Source organism: Rhinichthys klamathensis, unplaced genomic scaffold (assembly GCF_029890125.1).
Source record: "Rhinichthys klamathensis goyatoka isolate OS25496 unplaced genomic scaffold, OSU_Roscu_1.1 h1tg000473l_1, whole genome shotgun sequence".
Classification (NCBI taxonomy): Eukaryota; Metazoa; Chordata; class Actinopteri; order Cypriniformes; family Leuciscidae; genus Rhinichthys; species Rhinichthys klamathensis.
Genome location: NW_026606961.1, coordinates 93,779 through 115,000, shown reverse-complemented (window position 1 = coordinate 115,000; position 21,222 = coordinate 93,779). Strand labels below are relative to the sequence as shown.

The 21,222-nt window shown below is 36.5% G+C and overlaps 1 protein-coding gene across 3 annotated transcripts in view; it reads left to right on the top strand.

Moving 5' to 3' along the window:
- The window catches only part of fras1 (Fraser extracellular matrix complex subunit 1), a 120,288-nt gene that overhangs the window by 62,795 nt on the left and 36,271 nt on the right, over positions 1-21,222 (top strand). For all 3 annotated transcript variants that reach the window (XM_056236941.1, XM_056236940.1, XM_056236942.1), the window contains 12 exons: positions 923-1,090; positions 4,042-4,182; positions 4,304-4,447; positions 5,844-5,999; positions 7,614-7,760; positions 8,605-8,751; positions 11,297-11,437; positions 13,020-13,160; positions 13,331-13,471; positions 15,448-15,718; positions 16,760-16,844; positions 18,026-18,346. In XM_056236941.1, coding sequence (XP_056092916.1) covers positions 923-1,090; positions 4,042-4,182; positions 4,304-4,447; positions 5,844-5,999; positions 7,614-7,760; positions 8,605-8,751; positions 11,297-11,437; positions 13,020-13,160; positions 13,331-13,471; positions 15,448-15,718; positions 16,760-16,844; positions 18,026-18,346 — 2,003 coding nt within the window. The remainder of the gene's footprint in view (positions 1-922; positions 1,091-4,041; positions 4,183-4,303; positions 4,448-5,843; positions 6,000-7,613; positions 7,761-8,604; positions 8,752-11,296; positions 11,438-13,019; positions 13,161-13,330; positions 13,472-15,447; positions 15,719-16,759; positions 16,845-18,025; positions 18,347-21,222) is intronic.

Below are 21,222 nucleotides of genomic sequence, written 5' to 3'. Positions count from 1 at the left end.
TATATTTAAGGTAGGAAATTTACTAAATATCTTCATGTATCATGATCTTTACTTAATATCCTAATGATTTTTGGCATAAAAGAAAAATCGATAATTTTAACCCATACAGTGTTTTGTTGGCTATTGCCACAAATATACCCGTGCAACTTAAGACTGGTTTTGTGGTCCAGGGTCACAAATATGCATTAAATTGATGAAAATTTTAAGTAATTTATAAAGTTACAAAAGATTATAAAGTTACAAAAGATTTCTATTTCAAAAGGCTGTTCTTTAAACTTTGTTTAACAAAGAGTCTGGGGGGAAAAAAACACTGTATCACGGATTCCATAACGTTTTTCAACTGTAATAATGATTAAAAATGTTTATTGGGCAGCACATCAGCATATTAAAATTATTTCTGAAGGATCATGTGACACTGACTGCTAAATATTCAGCTGTCATCACAGTAAAAAAAATAAAATAGAAACCAGTCATTTTGATTATAATATTTCACAATTTTACTATTTTTACTGTTTTGTATATTTAATCTTTTACTGAGTTTTGTTGTTGTTGTTGTTGTTACTGATCCCAAACGTTTGAATGGTAGTGTACTAAAAATGCCTTAATGAAAACTGATAAATAGATAATATCATTAGCTCAGTATTAAAACAATAGAAGTCAATGTACAAAATCCCCACCATGGTAGAAAAACAAATGTGTGTAGATGCATGTATGAAATCATAAATTGAGTGGGTGTACCTCATGATCCCCTCGAAAAAGCAGCTATTAAGTTTAAATTGTCTAATTATATTTATGAGGTATATCATGGAATGGCTAATGTTTAGGTTTAGTCTAAAGTAAATATAATTAGCATAAATTAAGGTCAGTTAAAGTCAGAGACAGTGTGTCACATGTGTGTATGAACTTTATCTTCTCTATGCAGGGTGTCATGTGTCCTGTAGGGTCTGTGTGGGTCCGGACTCCTCAGACTGCATGCAGTGTGTCAAACAGGAAGAGGTTCTGCAGCCTCAGAATGGACATGTCTCTCACGGGTCCTGTACGTCTACCTGCAGGCCACAGCATTACCTTGACACAGATCAGACTTGCAGAGGTGAGCAAAAAAAAAGACATATCCTTATATTTTTCTCTAAACATAAAGACACATACGCTATGATATTTGATTCTCAGTAGCTCCCTGATTATGAAGTGATGGCAAGATAAACGCTGTTGTGTTGACTGACACACTGCAGGTTGTTTGCACTAGCTATTCCCAATGTCTTTATCCTTGATGACTGAAAATACACCAGGGCTGCTGTACAGGATGTTAAACACCCTCTGGAGAATGATTTTCATTTAAAATTCAAATCCTGACCAAATCCTGCCAAAAAGGATTAAGAATGACATTCTGTTGTGAGCCGTCACACAGGAACACAAAAATGTACACTTAAACAGAATGTGTACATAACCAAGATTAATAAATGCTGTAAAAGTAAAAAAGAAAAAGAAAAAAAAGCTTACCAATTGAATAAAAAATTCTATATTTTAGTTGGCTTTAAAGCACGTTACTGAAGGTAGTGAGAAAGTGTCCAGCCGTGTCCACCGTTCATTCAATGGGTCCACTGTCATGAAGCTCAATACTATAATAATGACAAGTGCCTCTTTCTTCAATGAAGACCTTTGTGTTGAGCCAGCATGCTCAGACAAATGTTGAGCTTCCTCAGGGCTACTTGTCTGGAGTGTGTGTGTAAGTGTGTGTGTGTGTGTGTGTGTGTGTGTGTGTGTGTGTGTGTGTGTGTGTGTGTGTGTGTGTGTGTGTGTGTGTGTGTGTGTGTGTGTGTGTGTGTGTGTGTGTGGATGTGCTGATGGATCAGATATCATGCAGAGGAAATTCCAATCTGTAAATCCCTTTAAAGTCCGTCTCTCTGCAGACCGTGTGTGTGTGTTAGTCTGACTCAATAGCGTGATGAGATCTTAAATTCAATTTAATGTGGGCAACCATTATACCTTTATTAATAGCACTCATTTATTGTGTTTTACAGATCTATGCATTGAAATAGTTAGAAATATCATGAAATGTTGATTCATACATTTTCATACACTGTAAACTCAAGAAGTAATTGGACACTTAAGTAACAATTAAAAATGTGTCAATGTTTTTGCATTAAAATATTAAATCAAGTTGCATTTATTTAATAAGAAATACAAACACACTATTCAAAAATATTGAACAAGTATTTTGATTATAAGTAAAATCAATGGATATTGCTGTCATATGATATGAATTTAATTTGTTGGTGCCACTATTTATTCATAGAATTTGTTCATAGTTTGTTAGTGTCACGTTAATGAAAGTAGAAATAGTTCATGCAATTGTATGCAAGTGTAAGTAAAGGTCAACATTCAAGTACATATTAAAAAGTATCCTGTCTCAGACTTTTAAACTATGGTGTGCGTTTAAAAATCGATTAAGAGTGCATTAAAGGATTCAGACCATGTGAACACTAACCTCCAAAACTGATGCACCATTCCCATCTTTCTGGCTTCATTTCAAAACACACCCCATGGGCTGAAATGTGATTTACAAGAAAAAATGATCAATATGTGAGGCCTTTAGACATGTTTATTGTGTGTCTGAATTGCATTAACAGACAGCTTAGCCCTGTCTCCAATTCACTCAATAGAATACAAATGACCTGGGTTAGTATTTAGCACACCTACTATTCTTCTTTGGGGAACGTACTGAATTACGGGGGTTGAAAAACCCCTTTGTTCTGATTGACAATGAAACCTGGCTGAACAGACAAATAATTTAAAGACAAGCAGACACCTTTGGTCACATTGGAGCATGGCTGTTGACACGTCTCCTAAGGGCTTTACTCCAAATCAAGAAGATTGTCATGGGCCTCTGTATTTTTCAGTTATTATGTATGTTTGGGTGTGTGTTGTCTGCATGTGTCTACAACACGTCTCTCACATTTAATCTGGTAGAGTAGTGGAGACGAGTCCAGACTTCACACCCGTGACAGGCTTTCTTTTTAGAGCCCACTGCTTTCATTCACCCGTGTGCACATGGCTCAGCTCTCTGACTGACAGCCTTTTTAGAGGAAATGCCTTTTCTCTACATATGTAGATTGAGCATTGTGTCTACAAGACAGCAGTCCTGAGCCCTGTGATGACGTTGGCTAACTAACTTACTAATAACTTAAGTTAATAAGTAGATGTGGGAATGCACACCTGTAAAAGTTCTATGTATGTCAATATTTTACATGTACAATTTTTTTTTTTAATTCAAAACTTTTGATTTTTGAAAGAAGTCTCTTATGCTTACCAAGGCTGCATTTATTTGATTAAAAACAGGAAAAACAGCAATATTATGAAATATTATTACAATGTAAAATAGCTATTTTTCTTTTAATACATTTTAAAATGTTATTTATTCCTCTGATGGCACAGCTGATTTTAACAACGCATGTAGTTCAGGGAAGAAAGGTGTAACGCTGAGGCAGGAATGAAGCGGAGAGCGAATTCAAATGCAAGCACTATTTTAATAATAATAATACAAAAGGACAATCCAGGGTAACCAGGAACTCGGAACAGGAACAAGGAGACAGTTACAAGCAACAACGACCGACAAACAACAACTGAAGAACAGAGGTATAAATACACAGGCAAACAAGATAACAAGGGGGCGTGGCTAATCAGAAACACATGGGAACAATGATCAGACAATTAACAAGACACATGGCAAACAGGGAATCACATGACAGACAAGAACAACGAACAAGACACAAAACCCACACCGTGACAAAAGGAGGCGGGAACCGGCGAACCTTCAACTTAAAGTTGAACACACAAAATAAACAAATAGAAAGACGAGTAAAGCGACAGCCCCTCACGGACGACCAATATTATTTATTATTATTATTATTATTTAAGGGTAATTTGACTACTTAGTGAAGCAAGTCTTTGTGGTTTCCGATCCGTAGTTTCAGTGTGTTCATGAGTTTATAACACCAATATTTCACGTAAAACAATCACTTTCTCCCTCCTTTTCTCTTTCAGAATGTCACACCTCATGTTCAGGCTGCACTGGTGGAAGTTTCCAGAATTGTACTTCCTGTGTACGACCCAGTATCCTTCAGCAGGAGCAGTGTCTCGATAAATGTTCTCAAGGTTTCCATGTTCAGGACCGTTCTTGCCAAGGTGGTTGTGGATGTTATTCTGTTCCTTCACACAAAATAAACCCATTTCCCTGTGGATTAATATGTTCAATGGATTATTTTTATGAATCTAATGTTGTGCTCATTATTTTCTCTCCCTTCAGCCTGTCATCCATCATGTAAGGAGTGTACAGGCCCGTCTCAGGCTGACTGTTCTGCCTGTCCAGCCCACGCCAGTCTCCATAACGGCTACTGCCGAACCAGCTGCCCTGAGGGCCAATACCCGAATGTTGTGGGCTACTGCATTGGTTAGTGAAAATCAATCTTCCTAGACTATCACCAAAACATGCTTCCAAGTGACACTTTTGATCTCAAGTCATTGCACCTGCCTGGGTTTAAGGTGTGAAATGAGCACATTTTGCCTTCAAGGGAGGATTTGTTGTTCAAAGGGCACGTCAGGTATTGTTGTAAAGTCAATGCCAAGAGCATGGAATGGGCAAATGTGCTCTGAGCCAGTTTGATTCATGAAACTAGTCAATTCGGTTACCCTGTTATTTGGGACTTAATAAAATGTGGTTGAAGTACCAGTCTGTGTCTCATAAAGAGAAGAGGTTTTGTGCAATAAACATGAGAAAACAAATAGAAAGCAGTAAGCAGTGAAAATGCTTTAGAAAGTCCTTCTTCACTAAAATATAAATGTGTCTCTCAGTCAAAATAGGCACAAACACTGTTGGAAAATACTGTAGAAATAACAGATTTTGATAGAGTATTTATTAATAAATTTGAAATTATTTTATTGGATTACTTTTGACTTTAGGGCTGAGAGCAGTTATTTCTTACTCTGTGTACTTGATTTTGTTACCATAAAAAAAAAGTAAACAGTAAATTTTGAAGTAAATATTTTTGTTTTGTTCAGACTTGAAAACAAGTAATTCCCAATTCTCTCAAGCTCAAGAAAGGACAGTGGACAGTAAAAAAAAAAAAAAAAACTCTTTCCTCTGGTTTCACAGACAAGGCCCTAGTTCCAGACTAAAATGCATGTTTGAGCTGTTTTAACTGAAAGCAATTTGCACTAAAATATCTTAAAATATGTCAGTGACATTGTTTTGTCTCAAGATGCACACCAGTAATGTTTTTTTTCTTTTTCCGAAGGCATGTTTATAAAAAATACTTAATTGTCCAAATTGAACTAAGGCATAATCCTGGCTTAATCTACCCTGTCTGTGAAACCAGGCCTTGATATATTATTTTATTACCAGTTTTTTCTATATATATATATTTTTATGTGGATAAGGTTAGAGGAGTGCTTTTAATGATTGAGTAATTGCTTTCCCTCCGAAACTTTGCACAAACTCTGTTTAGATCTTGCTACATGAATCAGTAAAGCCTGAACTCTATGTGTATAATTTAAAGAATTTGTACCGATATTATCAGTCAGTCTAAGAAATAAGCCAACAGAGGATTTCATTGGCTGATATGCATCTCTTTATTATCAGTGCCCTCATGGCAATTAAGCCAGTCAACTCCCACAGCTGATGAGGACTGAGAGAGGATATACAGATAAAAGAGTGTTTACTTTTACACCTTTGGAACATTGTTAAGATAAGATCTTTTTTCCCTCCATTTCCTCTCCTCAGTTCGGGATGTTCTACTGGATATGCATCATAATAATATATGCTGTCTGTCTCTTTGTTTCTCTGTCAGAGTGTGAGGAGGGATGCCAGCGGTGTGTGGCAGACTTGCAGTCAGGCTCTGGCACTGTGTGTTTGTGGTGTAAGGTTCCCAGGATGCTGCTGCTGGGAGATCGCTGTGTACCACAGTGCCCACTCAAATACTATCGGTGGCACGGAGCCTGCAAAAGTAAGTTAAAATGAGAAAGAAGGTGAATTTAGGGCAAAAATAAAGTACATTCCCAGAACCAGATGTGTACAGACGGCATTTAGTTTTTACCCTTGTGAGGCTACACATGATTCACTGCGTTTTTATGCAAAACAATATCAGGTCGAGCAATAACACGCTTCATTTTTGTTATATTAGTAAGACTTATTGTAAGGTCTCCTTTTAAATGTATATTATAATATAATTGAAAAAAAAATTTTTGTATACAATTCTACTAATAATGTAAAAGGGAAAACGTAATTTGCCACCGTAATTTGTAATGCCAAATGTGCGAGATGTGGTGCCAAAAACCTAAGATTAATGTACAGTATCAAATCATTTCTAGTTATTTGTAAGTTACAATTAACAAATTACTTGTGTGAATTGACATCTAGTACATCTATATGAACAAAATAATAAGGAGAATGGAGCTTCACTTTCCTTTTTTATTAACTGATTATTCACATCTTTTCCTGTTTTTTTGTTTGTTTGTTTTTTACATAACTATGATTGTAATATCGCAACCATGGTGATAAGATTGTCACAATATGCTTATGTTGAACCCTAATCTGCATCTGCAATGATAATTCATCACATCTTTTAATATCATCTAACTGTCTTCCTCTGAGAAAACCGTGTGCTGCTTTATTTCCAGCATGAGTTTCATTATGTAGAATGAGCATCATTAGTCACACACAGTGTCTAATCTCAATGCCAGCATCCTCTTTATGCACGGGTTTGTCATTCTACGTGATCTCTCAATGTAATATAGCCAGAGCCTCTGTTTTCATAACCCTGATGCAATTACCTGTGATGCTTTGAAAGTGGCTCCTCTGCTGACAGTGTAGATGAGACGGTGCATTTGTTTTTATTAGGGAGTGTGATGTAGTGCTCGGCTTTAATGCAAAATCTTTTAAGATGCTGATGTGATCTATAAACCATTATGACCTTTTTTAATTGCCTGGCTTTTGCGTGATACAAAGGGAGCGTGCATGTGCACAAGTGTGTACGTGAGTGTGTGTGTATGTGTGTATGTCTGAATTGGCTCTATGTACATTAAAGGCAAAAGACCATTAATGGAAATGACTTGCACTTAGCATTAGCAAGTCTGTGCCCTCTTTGAAGGTGATATGTCAAGTTGACAGCAGACTGAATGTCATATTTGAATGGATAGCTGGATGTCAAGTATTGCTTTTAAATATCTACTGTTTTTATAATACTGTTGTGGAATGTGAATGTCCTTGGCAACAGCACTCATTAAAATGTCAAGGTTATCTGATACAAGTGTTGCACTATTTTCTAAGATTCTAAGAGTTTGACAATCATTTTCTGCTAAAACTGAGTCTTTTCTCAATCACTCGTATGCATCTACATGACAGCAGTTTACAATGTATATATAGTGTTATATGTTATTAACAGAAAGTTATAATTAATTTACACAATGGAAGGTGTAAATAAAGCCTTTTTCATCCCATTCCTCTCTAGAGACCCTTATTTCCAAAGCTAAAAGATATTTGATATAATTATCTCGTCTTCATACTTACTGTGCTAATTGTTTGGTCATCGTTCTTATTGTCCTGTGCCTGTGTTCTCCAGAATGTCACTCTTCCTGTGAGGAGTGCAGTGGGGACGGTCCTCTCACCTGTACTTCCTGTTTGGCACCTGATGTTTTGGCCCCGTCGGGTCTCTGCAGCCCTCGCTGTCCAACCGGATATTACGCTGATGAAAACAGGGTGTGCCAAAGTAAGTTCATCTTTACTTATAGTTTTTTATTGTGCCTCCATCTATCCATCCATCCATAATAAAAACTGCATATGTGTTTGATAATCATATTTGATACATCAGGCTTTATGGCTCATATAGTTTGAATATGATTGAATATCGTACTCGAGGAGGAAAAAAAACGTTGATTTTATTCAACGGCTCAAACTGAGCAAAAATATGCAATGTGGTGCAGTTGCTGATATTTTATATGGCCAAAAAGTAAGATTAAATTCTGATAGCTGGTGATGTAAATCAATTCATAACCGTACAGCAGACTGCTTAGATAAAATGCAAATAAATAACAGTTGTCACTGCATTGCATAACTCCCAATAATTTGTCTTAGCAAGATAATAAATAAATGCTTAGTTTTATGATTTTTGTAGTTTTTGTTGGGGGGGCCAAACATATAATGCAATACAACGATGATTGAGAAATGTACAAATAAACATTCCTCAAAAGCCTGATGTATCATATTTGCATACAATGTATTTACATACATCTTACCATGATTTTTCTAAAAAATGATGTTGGGGTTTTTTTCAGTAATATTCCGAAAGAAAATGAAAGTTATTTTTGCATTTAATTGTATAAAATTCAGTAAGGCAACTGTATCAGTAAGGGAAACTTTTTAAAAATGAATCTAAAAATCCTTTTACATGCTAAAACAGTATAAACTATCAATCATATCAGACATAAGGCATGTAGGAGATTGTGTACAATAGGGTTTTCAGCAAAGTTTTAATTATGTTGCTAATTTAGAGACATATTACATATGATACAGGATTACGTATTGATGAAATGATTATTGTGTGTGTGTTTCAGTGTGTGACACTCAGTGTCTGAGCTGTGAGATGGCGGGTGTGTGTACATCCTGTAGAGATCCTGCTAAAGTGCTTCTGTTTGGGGAGTGTCAGTATGAGAGCTGTGCTCATCAGTACTACCTGAACACCACCACACGCACATGCAGAGGTGAGCCATACATGAAATCATCAAAATTGAGTTCTTTTAAATGACTGATCCTGTAGTGTTAAACTAAACTATTAGTTTTACTTGTCCATGAGACAGGTATCTGGATTTGATTCTTTGATTTGTATGTTTGTTGTATCGCCCATTATTTTGGCCTTGCTGCTCCAAAACTGTTATGTTCCTGTTTCTTCTTTTGTAGCCATTGAACATTCATCTCATAAAGGCTGGAATACACTACATAATGTTTTCTCAGAAAGTTGGATTCGAGATTTCTTAGCTTCAGACTATGATTCCATCCAGCTAGAGGAAATCAAACATGTTTGATATTTTGAGCAGATTCCAGAACACATATTGTTTTAATTTTTCATGCGTCTCCTAGCAACAAGGACCATGTTTCTGTCTGAGTTTGTTGTGTTTGGATCAGCATGAAGGTCTAGTACTATGTGATCCTCAGTCATTTAGTGTACGATGCCCAGTTTTTTCTGTAACCATGTACAAAGTCGGAAAGTGGATGATGCCCATTGTTTTAAAAACTGTTCAGATGTTGAAAGATGTGTAGTGTGTTCCAGCCTTCCAGCCTCTATCAGTCTATTATAACTAATAGGGATGCACCGATATGACAATTTTGGCCGATACCAATAACCGATAATTCTTTACATTTGGAAGCCGATAACCAATATATTGGCAGATAAATCTAAATCCATATTTTTAGATAATTTTTGAGAGGCTGATTATAAAACCAAAAGTCTCACCATTAAAAGCCAAGATACAAACACTATTATGATGTTCTCATTATAATGTTATGTAGCCGATATGACAGACTTGCGGCAATTTAACTGTATTTTCCTTTTTTAAAGTGATTTCAATCATATTTCAAGCAGTTTAAAAGCATCATGTTGAACAGTGCGCATCTGAAGCGTCTCAGCTGAAGGATATAATACATTATTTATCGGCTTTAATATATCGGCTAAATTTCCTTTGTCGGGCCGATAATGATAACATTAAAAATGATCATATATCGGCCGATACCGATAATGTGGCCGATATATCGTGCATCCCTAATAACTAACATGCATCCTTAAAATGCACAGGACAGTTGGGCTAAAGGGAATGTATTTTAATATCTAATAATTAAGGTCAAGTACATTTCAAGAAAACACTAGTCTAGTTAAATTAATAATTAATTTAATTTCAGAGAAGATATGTTTGTGTGTGTGTTCAAATCTTAATACGATGTGGTTTGGGATTTGGGTGTGGAACATAGATACCCATACCGTGAGACCTTTGTTTTGTTTTAATGGGAATTACAGAGAAGATCAAAAGGAGACAGATTTTACTTTTTTTGTCCCTCGAGTATGTGTGTTTTTGAATGAGTGAGAGTGAATCAGAAAGAGGGACAATAACAGAGGGAGTACGCATGTGTTACAGATATGTGATGCTGTTTACCCCGCAGTACAGTGAAGGAAGGTTACCTTGACAATATTTGGAGGTAGCACATCAATAATGCTGTACATCATTGTTGTCTGTATCTTTATGGATAGATATCTGAAAGAAGAACACAGTCTAAATGACATGGACAAATGAGCTGCTTTTGAGTTGAAGCAGTAAATATGGACATCACTGACATTTGAATTGGATGTAGTGTTAAATGAAGTTAGCCACTGTTCTTTTCAGAGGAATGTTTGAAATGTTTTGGCTGGGAGGATGGTTTCATTGAATGAGGGGAGAGATGATGAGATTATATAGATTGAGCGATGACAGAAAGAGCGTGATGGGGCTTTTTAATGAGCTTTGCTGATTTAGAGAGCGGAGGTCTGGTTGTGAGTTATCAAATGGTCGGCTAGTGCTCTCTATAATGGATGATTTGAGAACTGAAATTTTGTCTCTTATCTTTCTCATTGTAAGTCAAGCGGTGTATTGAAATCCTTCATATTTCTTTTTTGTACAGATACTATTCAAGCTTGGTTTTGCAGATAATTGAACCTTAAATTGAAATAAAACCTACTTTATGAAATGCTTATAAAAAGATGGTCCATTCTGACTGGACGAGCTGTGTTAAAGCTGTTGTTAAATGGTAGTTGATGCACAGCTGTGATTATACTTATGCTACCTCGCCACAGATAAACTAATGAACTATATTACTTGGCGGGCAAATTGTTTATTCATTGTACAGAATAAATGAAAGAAAAGATGTCACTGTTTCTGCTACATCACAACTTCAAGGGGTGTTTAAACACGCCACTGTAACATACAGTCTTTCTTGGCATATTGCTTTATTAATTAACATTTCTAGAAAGTTCTCCATTCCTTTAGGCAATAATGTTGTCAAATTTGCATACTGAATTAAAAGTGATTGGTCTTTATCATACGCTGTTTTTTCCTTTAGTAAATGCAAATCTAACGCCAATCTGTCATGCTCTCTCTCATCACTGGCTCTTGGCCTTTTTCTTTCTAGTTTCAATTTGCTTTTCTTCAATCACACTCCAATTAATCATTTTTCTTCTCATATTCCTTCCACCCACTCTATCTTTCTCTCTGTTTCTCTCAGAGTGCGACTGGAGCTGTAACGCGTGCCGCGGACCCCTGCGTAGTGACTGTCTGCAGTGCATGGAGGGATACGTCCTGCAGGATGGCATTTGTGTGCCGGGTTGCTCGCCAGGATTCTACCAGGATGCCGAGAGATGTCTAAGTCAGTCATCAACAAAACTAACAACCTTCATTATGAGTCCAACCAATCAATTTTCCAGCTCAATAAACGTTGACATTTCAATCTCTCAGTCAGTTGTCACAGTCGGGGAGTGAGGGAGGGAGGGCCACTAATTTCAGCTGTATAGTGCCAACATCAGCCGCTGTGCTAGAGCCAAGGTTTAATGGCACTTTAATGGATTGATTTCAAATTAGACTGAAAGTCTGTCAGCGGTGCTGTAGGTATAGACCAGATTGAAGAAGCACATTACTTAAAATTCACTTTTTTCTGTGATTTTGAAAGATTGATATTATACAGCATTAAAAAGTTATTGTAGCATGTAGTATTTAACTCACTGACACTGAAACATTTCAGCAGAGGAACTGGAATTTATTTTACATCTATTATAATTTATTATATTTTAATCTCTTTTAAATGTATTATTAATTAATAATTGTTATAATATTATTATATTTTAATAATACATTTATGGCACTTATTTTACTTTTGCCCAGTAGTATATAAATTCTGGTCAAGTGTCCAAGCTTGGTTAAAGACGGCTAAAATGGAATTTACCATAACACCTCAAACTATAATTGTACTTGGTCATTTTACAGGTAGTTTGCTTGTGATAAATACCATTTTATTAATAGGGAAAATGTTTATTTTTAAAACAAAAGTATCATCATGCTTGTGTTTAGGTTACTTTAAGAAGGTTATAAGGTCGCATCTTCTTTTAGAAAAGATAATAGCAGAAAGCAACAATAAATTAGATGAATATAACAAAAAATGGAATAATATTCTATGTTTATTATAATTATATGAAACCTTTTCTCATGTATGTTTTTGGGGTATGAATGTGAGGATGAATGTATAAGCATGTAGTGTCTCTGTAGATTTGGGTCTGTAAATTGTATTTCTTATTAAATAAAGATTTAAAAAAATAAAAAATAATAATACATTTACACTACCATTTAAAAGTTTGGGGTCAGTAAGATCTTTTTTTAAAAGAAATTAATGCTTTCATTTAGCAAGGATATATATAATTGATCAAAAGTGACAGTAATGTAGTAAAGACAGTAATGTTACAAATATTCCAAATAAATGCTGTTCTGTTCTGTTGAACTTTCTAGTCTTCAAAGAATCCTGTCAAAAAAAAAAAAATCTATTGCGGTTTACACAAAAATAGGAATCAAAACAACTGTTTTCAACATTGATCAATGTATGAACACAGAATGAATCAACACAAAATTATCATATTAGAATAATTTCTGAAGGATCATGTGACACTGAATATTCACCTTTGCCATCACAATGAATTGCATTTTAAAATATATTGAAATTGAAAAGTTATTTCAAATTGTAGTATTATTTCACAACATTACTATTTGTACTGTTTTCAATTTTTTAAAACATGCAGCCTTGGTGAGCATAAAACATTCAAAAACATTCAAAAATATTACCAACTTTTAAAAGGAATTTAAAAAAATCATTTTAGTATGTATAGACAACTTGGATTTCATATAAAATATCAATCAAATTTCCTGTCTTCAGTCTTTCTCTTCCTTCTTCTTTCTCTGAACAGGCTGTGATGAGCACTGTGATCAGTGCCAGACCCATGGCCGATGCCAGCGGTGCCAGCTGCCGCATGCTGTGTTGAATGGACAGTGTGTACTGGAATGCGGAAAGCGCTACTTTTTAGACGACTCGACCCGTCAGTGCACCGGTGAGTGCTGTAAATCTGGTCTGAGAGAGTGATCGTGACTGCCTACATTGTTCATTTTGGCATGCTTACCAACCTGCTAATTTTAGAGAAGCTCAGTATAGTGTGACGCAGTTCCCTCTCGTGTCCTACCTGAGTCTAATCATGACAGATTGTTTACTGTTATTTCCCAGCATGCTCAGCTGGTTGCTTGGAGTGCGTGAGTGCAGGTGAGTGTCACGTCTGTGCTGAGAGCTCCTTCCTGAAGGGTGGGCGATGCATCCCGGATTGTGGTCATGGATACTACGCTGACCGAAAAACAAGAGCCTGCCATGGTAACCTGGAATTTCTGCTTCACATATCTGATACAAAATAAGATTTCTACAGACCAAAAGAAATCTTTATACTTGGCCAGCATAATCGGTGCAGTGCTTTTAGTATGTACACATTTAAAATAAAAGGTTCTATAGAGAGCCTTAAAGGGTTCTGACAGGCACTTCATATATAGAACCTTTAGAGGTTCCCATCATGGGATAATTTTATGGATTTAGTTTTAATTAACTATTTTTCTTTTTATTCTTTTTTTTTTTAGGGATGCACTGATATGAAATCTTTGGCCGATACCGTTAACCGATAATTCTTTATATAAAAGCCGATAACCTATATATTTTGGCCAATACATCTAAATAAGAGTTTTTATATTATTTTTGAGAGCCTGATTACAAAGTCTCATCGTTAAAATCCATGTCCCAAGCACACAATTATAAGGAAGTTTCATTATAATTTTATGTAGCCTATATGACTTGGGCTGCACATGTTAACTGTACTTAGACATTTAAATACTTAACTGTATTTTCTTTTAAGTGATTTCAATCATATTTTAAGCATTTCAAAACCATCATGGTGAACAGTGAGCATCTGAAGTGTGTCAGCTGAAGAAAATAATCCATTATTTATCGGCTTTTATTGGGCCAATAACTATAACATTAAAAATGAACATATATCAGCCGATACCTATATGGTTACCGATATTTATACTACAGGGCTGTTGAATGCGTGATTCTGATTGGTTGAGAACTGTGGCGAGCAGGACGAGGCCGAGGGATGTGAGAGATGCGAGACCGGTGCGTCTCACAGGTGTTGTTCATTATCACTCACGCCACCGGCCTTGCGCCGCTCTCTCACGTCCCTCGGCCTCGTCCTGCTCGCCACAAGAATGTTCTAAGGTGTGCAATTATTTTTAGGGAAACGCACGGCTAAAGTAGTTCCAGACAGGTTTGACCGCATTACAGTTCCATATCACTGCGCGTAGTTAACCGTAATAACGGAAAATAGGACACAATTCATAACCAGAAAAAACAGGCAGCCCCATGCGCCTGATCTGCAATTTTCGATAACTTCACAATCAATGGACACATGCAGTTTAATTTTAATTAAAAAAGTATATAGTCCTATCTATAATCAATCGAAAATTAAACTGTATATATAAATAAATTGATAGTCCTGCTGCACAGGTTTTCATAATTATTCCAGATAATATACAAATAAATAATTATTGATAGGCCTACTTGTTAAAAGGGCTTTGTGTTTAATTTATTAGGCTAGTCTAATGTCAATAATAGAAAAAAAGAATGAACGAATTAATTCAAACGAATTGAATTAATAAATAAATAATAATATTTACGCACATGCTTTTCTGTCTCATTTGCAACATCTCTCTCTCTCTCTCTCTCTCTCTCTCTCTCTCTCTCTCTCTCTCTCTCTCTCTCTCTCTCTCTCTCTCTCTCTCTCTCTCTCTCTCTCTCTCTCTCTCTCTCTCTCATAACTGCATTAATAACTATATAAAGCCGGGGACACACTTACTGTAAGGCCGGTTATGAATGTAATTTGATACTTATGACTGATCATGCCCAAACTCGTGTTCAGCGCGTTCAGTCTGTGTTCACAGTCGGTGTTTAAAATCTGCTACCTACAGTCGATGGAAACAGTCAGTAAGAATGTTTCAGCCAGTCGTTAAGTGTGTCCCCAGCATTATAGTCTGCTATCAGTGGCTCAAACCTCCGTAACTCTAAAATGACGTTTTGGAATTAGCTTAAAAAATAATCAAGAGACCTAGGATTCTATATAGAACACCATTGAACCTTTTTTCTGAGAGTTAGAGTAAATATTATATTTCTTTATATTTTACATTTGTCTATTTTAATATTTTAAATATATTTAGTTTTTATGTTTTTATTGAGTTATTGAAATTCTGTATGCTTTTAGTATTTGTAAGAGTATTTGACCATCTCATCCACTTTTGTTTCTACAGCAAACAGCCGCGCTCCATCTCTTTATATCAATGGCTCTCTGCTGGTTCCTATTGGTGGAGTTAAGCCTCTGGATCCAGCTCTCCTGTCAATTAAGGATGCAGATAGCCAATCAGAGAGCATGCTGCTCCAGCTCCTTCAACCGCCTAGCAACGGCCACCTCGTGGTCCTGGAGAATGACAGAGACAGAGCACTGGGCAGAGATGATATTTTCACCTTTACTCAGCTTAAACATAGAGCTGTGCGCTTCATTCATCATAAAGAGCAGACCAAGTGAGTGTGTGTGGAACATGGAGTGGCAGAATTAATCCTGGGTCATTTAGTCTAAATCATTCATTTCATATTGTTTACTCACTGTTTATAGTTCATGTAAAAGATTACATTTCTCATCTCCTGAAATATCACTCACTTTAGGTGACGATTCTGTTCTTCATTCCTGCGGGATGTGGCCCATTTCTGCTTAGATAGACATATTTTAGATATTTGTTGATCATATACACCAAAATATCCAGAGAGATGCTGTACAGGAGTAAAACAACTTTGTATTAAGGCGAGCGGGTGTCGAGTGTGTGTGTGTGTGTGTTTTGGGGGATGGACTAAGTCTGAGTAGTGTGCGCAGTCATTAGCTTTAATTACCTCGGTGAAGTTGCTGAGGCATTTGACAGGACACACACACACACACCCCACAGTGACCATAAGCCACAGCATTTGTGTTGATCACGTGTGGAAGTCAGATTGACTGCTGACCTTCAATTTTCTCTCAACTTTCTCACAGCTTATATCTTATCCTCTCACTCCCTTCAGCTCTGTGATTTAATTAACAAGTGATTTGTGTGCCCTCACACTTTCACTCCTATTTTATTCCTCATCCCTCTTTTCACAATGTATCCCTTTTTCAGTCTTTATCATTTCTCTTTAAAAGCTACTCAGTCTTTTTCTCATTTTCGTCTCTGCCGTTTGCTTCTCTGGGTCTTATAGTCATTGTGTCATTTTCTGTTGCTTTTGTCCACTTTATAAACAAACACACGTTTGTTTTTCTGTCAAAATGTGAAATGGAAACTATTACATGCCATTGACTCAATAATGAGCTAATAATTTTCATTAAGACATTATTTGGTAAAGTATGGTTGTGCCAACAGTATGACATTATTTAATATGTTTACCAAGCTGTTGTCTTTGTGTGGACTGTTAGCTGGTCCCTACAATATAGATGATTTTTGGTTTTGTAGCAAAATGTAAGCAAACCCTGACTCACCCATATTATTTATATCCTTGAATCTGCTCACAGCAGTGTAATGTCGACTTGTTTTTCAGAAGTGGGCAGTTCATGTTAAGGGCAGCAGATCCTCAGCTGTTCTCTCAGCCTCAGACTGTTCCAGTGCAGGCACTGTCCCAGCAGGTACACACACACACACACACACGTCTTATACAGTCTCTGCTTACGCCCATAGTCCACATCCTTAACATAGATTGACTGCCCATTATCCTCACTCTGAGGAGGGCATTATAGCTCACACTGAGCCAGCATCTCTTCCCTCTCTCTATCTGTCTCGCTTTCATTCCTCTGCAGCATTTTGTTACACTTTATACTGTAGATACAGCCTCCAGAGAACTGCCTGTCTCACTGACCTCCGCCAGCCAAACGAACACACACACAGAAACCTGAGCTCCCCAACAGAAATCTAAGGGATGTCATTGCAACAAATAACACCCAAAATACATCCCTGCCCCTCATGGATTGATAACAGCAGCCCGAGAAGTCAGAGCACTTCTTTCTGTTGAGTGAGGCAGTATCTCAAAGTAGAGAGAGAGAGAGAGAGAGGACAGTGAATCTATTCCTTAGAGAAAGAGAGTAAAAAATGCAATAATCCCTCCCTGGGGGAAAAGATTGTCTTTTGCAAATAAACCATTTACTCTTGTCTTCCCTGTGTGGTGGTAAACAAATGTGGCCTGATTTTCTCCACATCTCTGTGCAACAGCAACCTAATGAATCTTCATTAGTTTAAGTTGCTTTACACAAAAAGTATATTGTTAACAAAATGCTTTGGTGCTCATTTGGACAACACTAATTCAAATCGTGCCTGCAACGTTTGTCATCTCTTTTTTTTGCCTATAACTAAAAGTGGCCAAAAATATAATTGGAAAATAAGTGTTGATGCGGAAGGATACAGAATGAAGTCATGATAGACAAAGTGATGTTGGATCCTGGCAGGGACCTTGAGCACTTTAAACACTCCTAGAGCAACATCCAGTATTGTCCATTTGTGTCTGTGTTAGTCCCATTTGGACCTCAAATGCACAGAAATCAACCTTCTGTTTCCCTCATTTTCATGCATCTTGTCTTTCATTTGAGCAACTCTAGTCAAGCACTGATAGAATTCTCACCTCTGTGTGCCTAAATTCATAAAATAAAACTGGGAAAATGCGTAGATGGAAAAAGAATACAGAATAAGGGCATTGGGGCCCTAATATTAAATTGTGAAATCTTAAATATTTTACTGATAAGATTGACTGTCTCCTCTGTGTTTCACTGAAACTGAGTTTGAATATAATATTAATGTTATTTTACCCCTTCCACAGCCACCCACTGTGATCACCAACCAAATCCTGTACATTAACACTGGTGAGACAGCCGTCATCAGCAGGTCCATTCTTCACATCAGTGACCTTGATAACCCACAAGACGTTTTCATCACGGTTCTGGAACCACCTCAACATGGTCACCTGACACACGTGCATGGTGATGTGCAAGTAACCAATTTTAAACTGGAAGACCTGGATCTTGAGCAGCTGGAGTATGTACATGATGGTTCAGAAGGAGACCGGGACAGACTTCTGCTGCAGGTCAATGATGGACACAGCTACCAGAACATCCTGTTTCACATCAGCATTGCTCAAAAGGTACGGACATGACTGGTTTTACTCTTAAAAAGATTTGCTAAGTGATAGTTCACCTGATCAAAAAGTATTCTTCATGAAACCTTTTTTATCATACTTATGTGAAGTGCTATTCTTCTTATCATATAGTTTTATATTCTTTGAAATGGCATGTCCTGTTTTGTTTAAATTTTCAGCTAAATGTGTTTAATTTCTACATTTTTCTGTAATTGGAAGTTTTTTTTATCATTGTAAATGTGCTGTTTATAACTAATAACTAAATACTAGATAACTTATAATTATTTATAGGCCTATCAATGTGTCATGTTCTTTCAAGTAAGTGTAAAAAAGAAAAAAGAAAAACATCAGGCCATCGGCTCTTCTGCATTTTGGACTATGACCAAGGTTTTTTTGGCTAATTATAGATTCCTGCACCCACCTTGATGATTGAACCTCAGGCTACCGCTGCGTAATGTCTTGATTTATGTGTTTCATGTCCACTGTCATGATGAAATCATTCAAGACTCAAGAGTACACTGAAAAAAATTTAACATCACTGGACAGGCCTAAATACAGGGCTGCCCTCAACTAAAGATTTTAGTCTTTAGATATCTTTAGATAGTCAACTAGTAGTCATTCATTTAAGTGATTAGTCAACTAATTGCATGTGTATATTAATAAGCCATAGATTTCATAATAATGAGCCTTTTAATTGCCTATATAATACATAGCCTAATGAGTGCTCAAGCACACGCATAAAGCTTGCCACAGCGCACCGTCAAAAGTACGGTAATGATTATGAATGTGTCGTGAAAAAACTGCAAGGAGACTGTCTAAACATTTTAATAATTTATTGATAATGTTTTCTGTGTTTTTGACTGTAGAGATTATGTCAACGATGATGACTCGTCATCTCTTCAGTAGTGGAAGTGCTTATATGCATGTTTCATATGGATTACATAATCTGAAAATATTTGTTTTCCACTTGAATTGGTTGACAATCGCTTTTGATTTTTTGTCACGCTCAAGTTCACAGAGACTGAGACGGCAGAAAGCGAATCCTCTTTGTTATCTTATTTTACAAAGGCACAATGTTTTGTTGTTATTGTGAGTTTACACAAATAATTTATACAAATAATCAACCCTTTTTCGAATTTTTCAGTTTCGAATGACGTTGCTAGGAAAAAATGCAAGTGATCGTGCCAGTGTTGTGCCGAATTTCAACGGCTTGCCAAATTATACCCCCCTTGTTGATGTGGATACCTGATTGCCTAATCCCAACCCCACCCTTAATCCTCACCCCTCCCCACAACTAATCCTAAACCTACCAATACTAGTGGGGTAATAATTTGGTGGGAGTCAGAATTCGGCACAACACCGGCGCCATGTCATGAAACGCGCTATACTTTAGCTTCCACACTATGCATAAACACTTGGATAAGCACCTAACAATAACGCACATTTATCTAGTTTAACATTAGAGCAAGCGACCATGTTGCTACTACTTACATTTTTCAAATGATAAGCCATATTTGAGGGTGATGGATGATATGCGATAAGGATGCGAACGTGTCCCTCATTAACTGCGTGACTTAACCACAAGGTTTTTTTTCTCCTGCAACTAACCGACTAATAAAATTTTTGGTTGACTAAGCCTCTTCTTGTTGACTAACAATTAGTCAAATATTAGGAGGCAGCCCTAGTTTTTGTTACTGGAGTCTGGGTAATTCCAAGGGACTGCAAGGAGGTAGTGTGTGTCTGTGTGTGGAAGTGGTAGACTTAAGACTCATTTTCATTTAAGATATTAATTAAATATTGTTAAAATTAATAACATTAACACACTATTTTCAACACATTTCAATCTGATTTTCAACACATCTCAATCTGATATTATTACAGTTTCTATAGACTGGTCAGAGATCATGCAATTATTGTTTTCCTTTTGCCAGTCCTAGTTTTATATTAGTCGAAATTAATAGACAAATCTATTTTTATTTTCAAAAGTTTAATATTTTGGTAATATGCTATATGATAATATAAAAGCCAGTTATTTCATTTTGGATTTTAAAAAAAATTAAATTATTACTCAATTTGTAATATTAAATGTATAAATAAGTCTTTATACATGCCTTCAGCCTGAGATGCTGGGAAAGGCCCCATCTTCCCTGTGACCCTACATAGGGAGAGAGGTTTAGAGAATGGATAGAGAGATGGATGGGTCTTTGTACTTAAAATGATTTAGCTGCCATTATAATTTAAGATGAGGATCACTTGCAAGGGGATCCTGTTTTGGGTTTGAAAATCCCTTATTAAACGGTTTTAAGCTAGAAACTGCTCATTAAGATAACAGTTGTAGGTTACCACTGTTTACAGTCTACTGTTGGTGTCTGTTTGTGATCACATAGGGTTCAACTAATAATAATTAATAATAATAATTGTTATTTATATAGCGTCTTTCCAACACCCAATGTCGCTTTACAAAGATAGGTTTAAGGAACAGAACCAAATAAATATCAGCAACAAAGTACAATACACATAGTACCAAGGGCTGAAAAGTAATATACAGAGGTTGCAACTACTGTGCTCGTTGCCTCACGGGATCATATTTGAACCTTAAGATACTAGTATGTACCCTGTAGCAGTCGATATGGCACAAATATGATGTAGGTACAATAAAAAAAATAAAAAAAATCTGACAGTGCAAGCACATTGAGACACAATGGATCAATTCTGTGATATAGACTACTGTGCATAAAGTGTTTTTCGTGACAGGGTAAACACCTCTATCTCATGCCTCTCTCCCACTATACGTACATACATAATCATCAGCACTCTCTTGAAATTGCTTCTTTCTGACTATTTGACATGCCCTCAGCCTGCTGATGTCTAGACAGATAGCA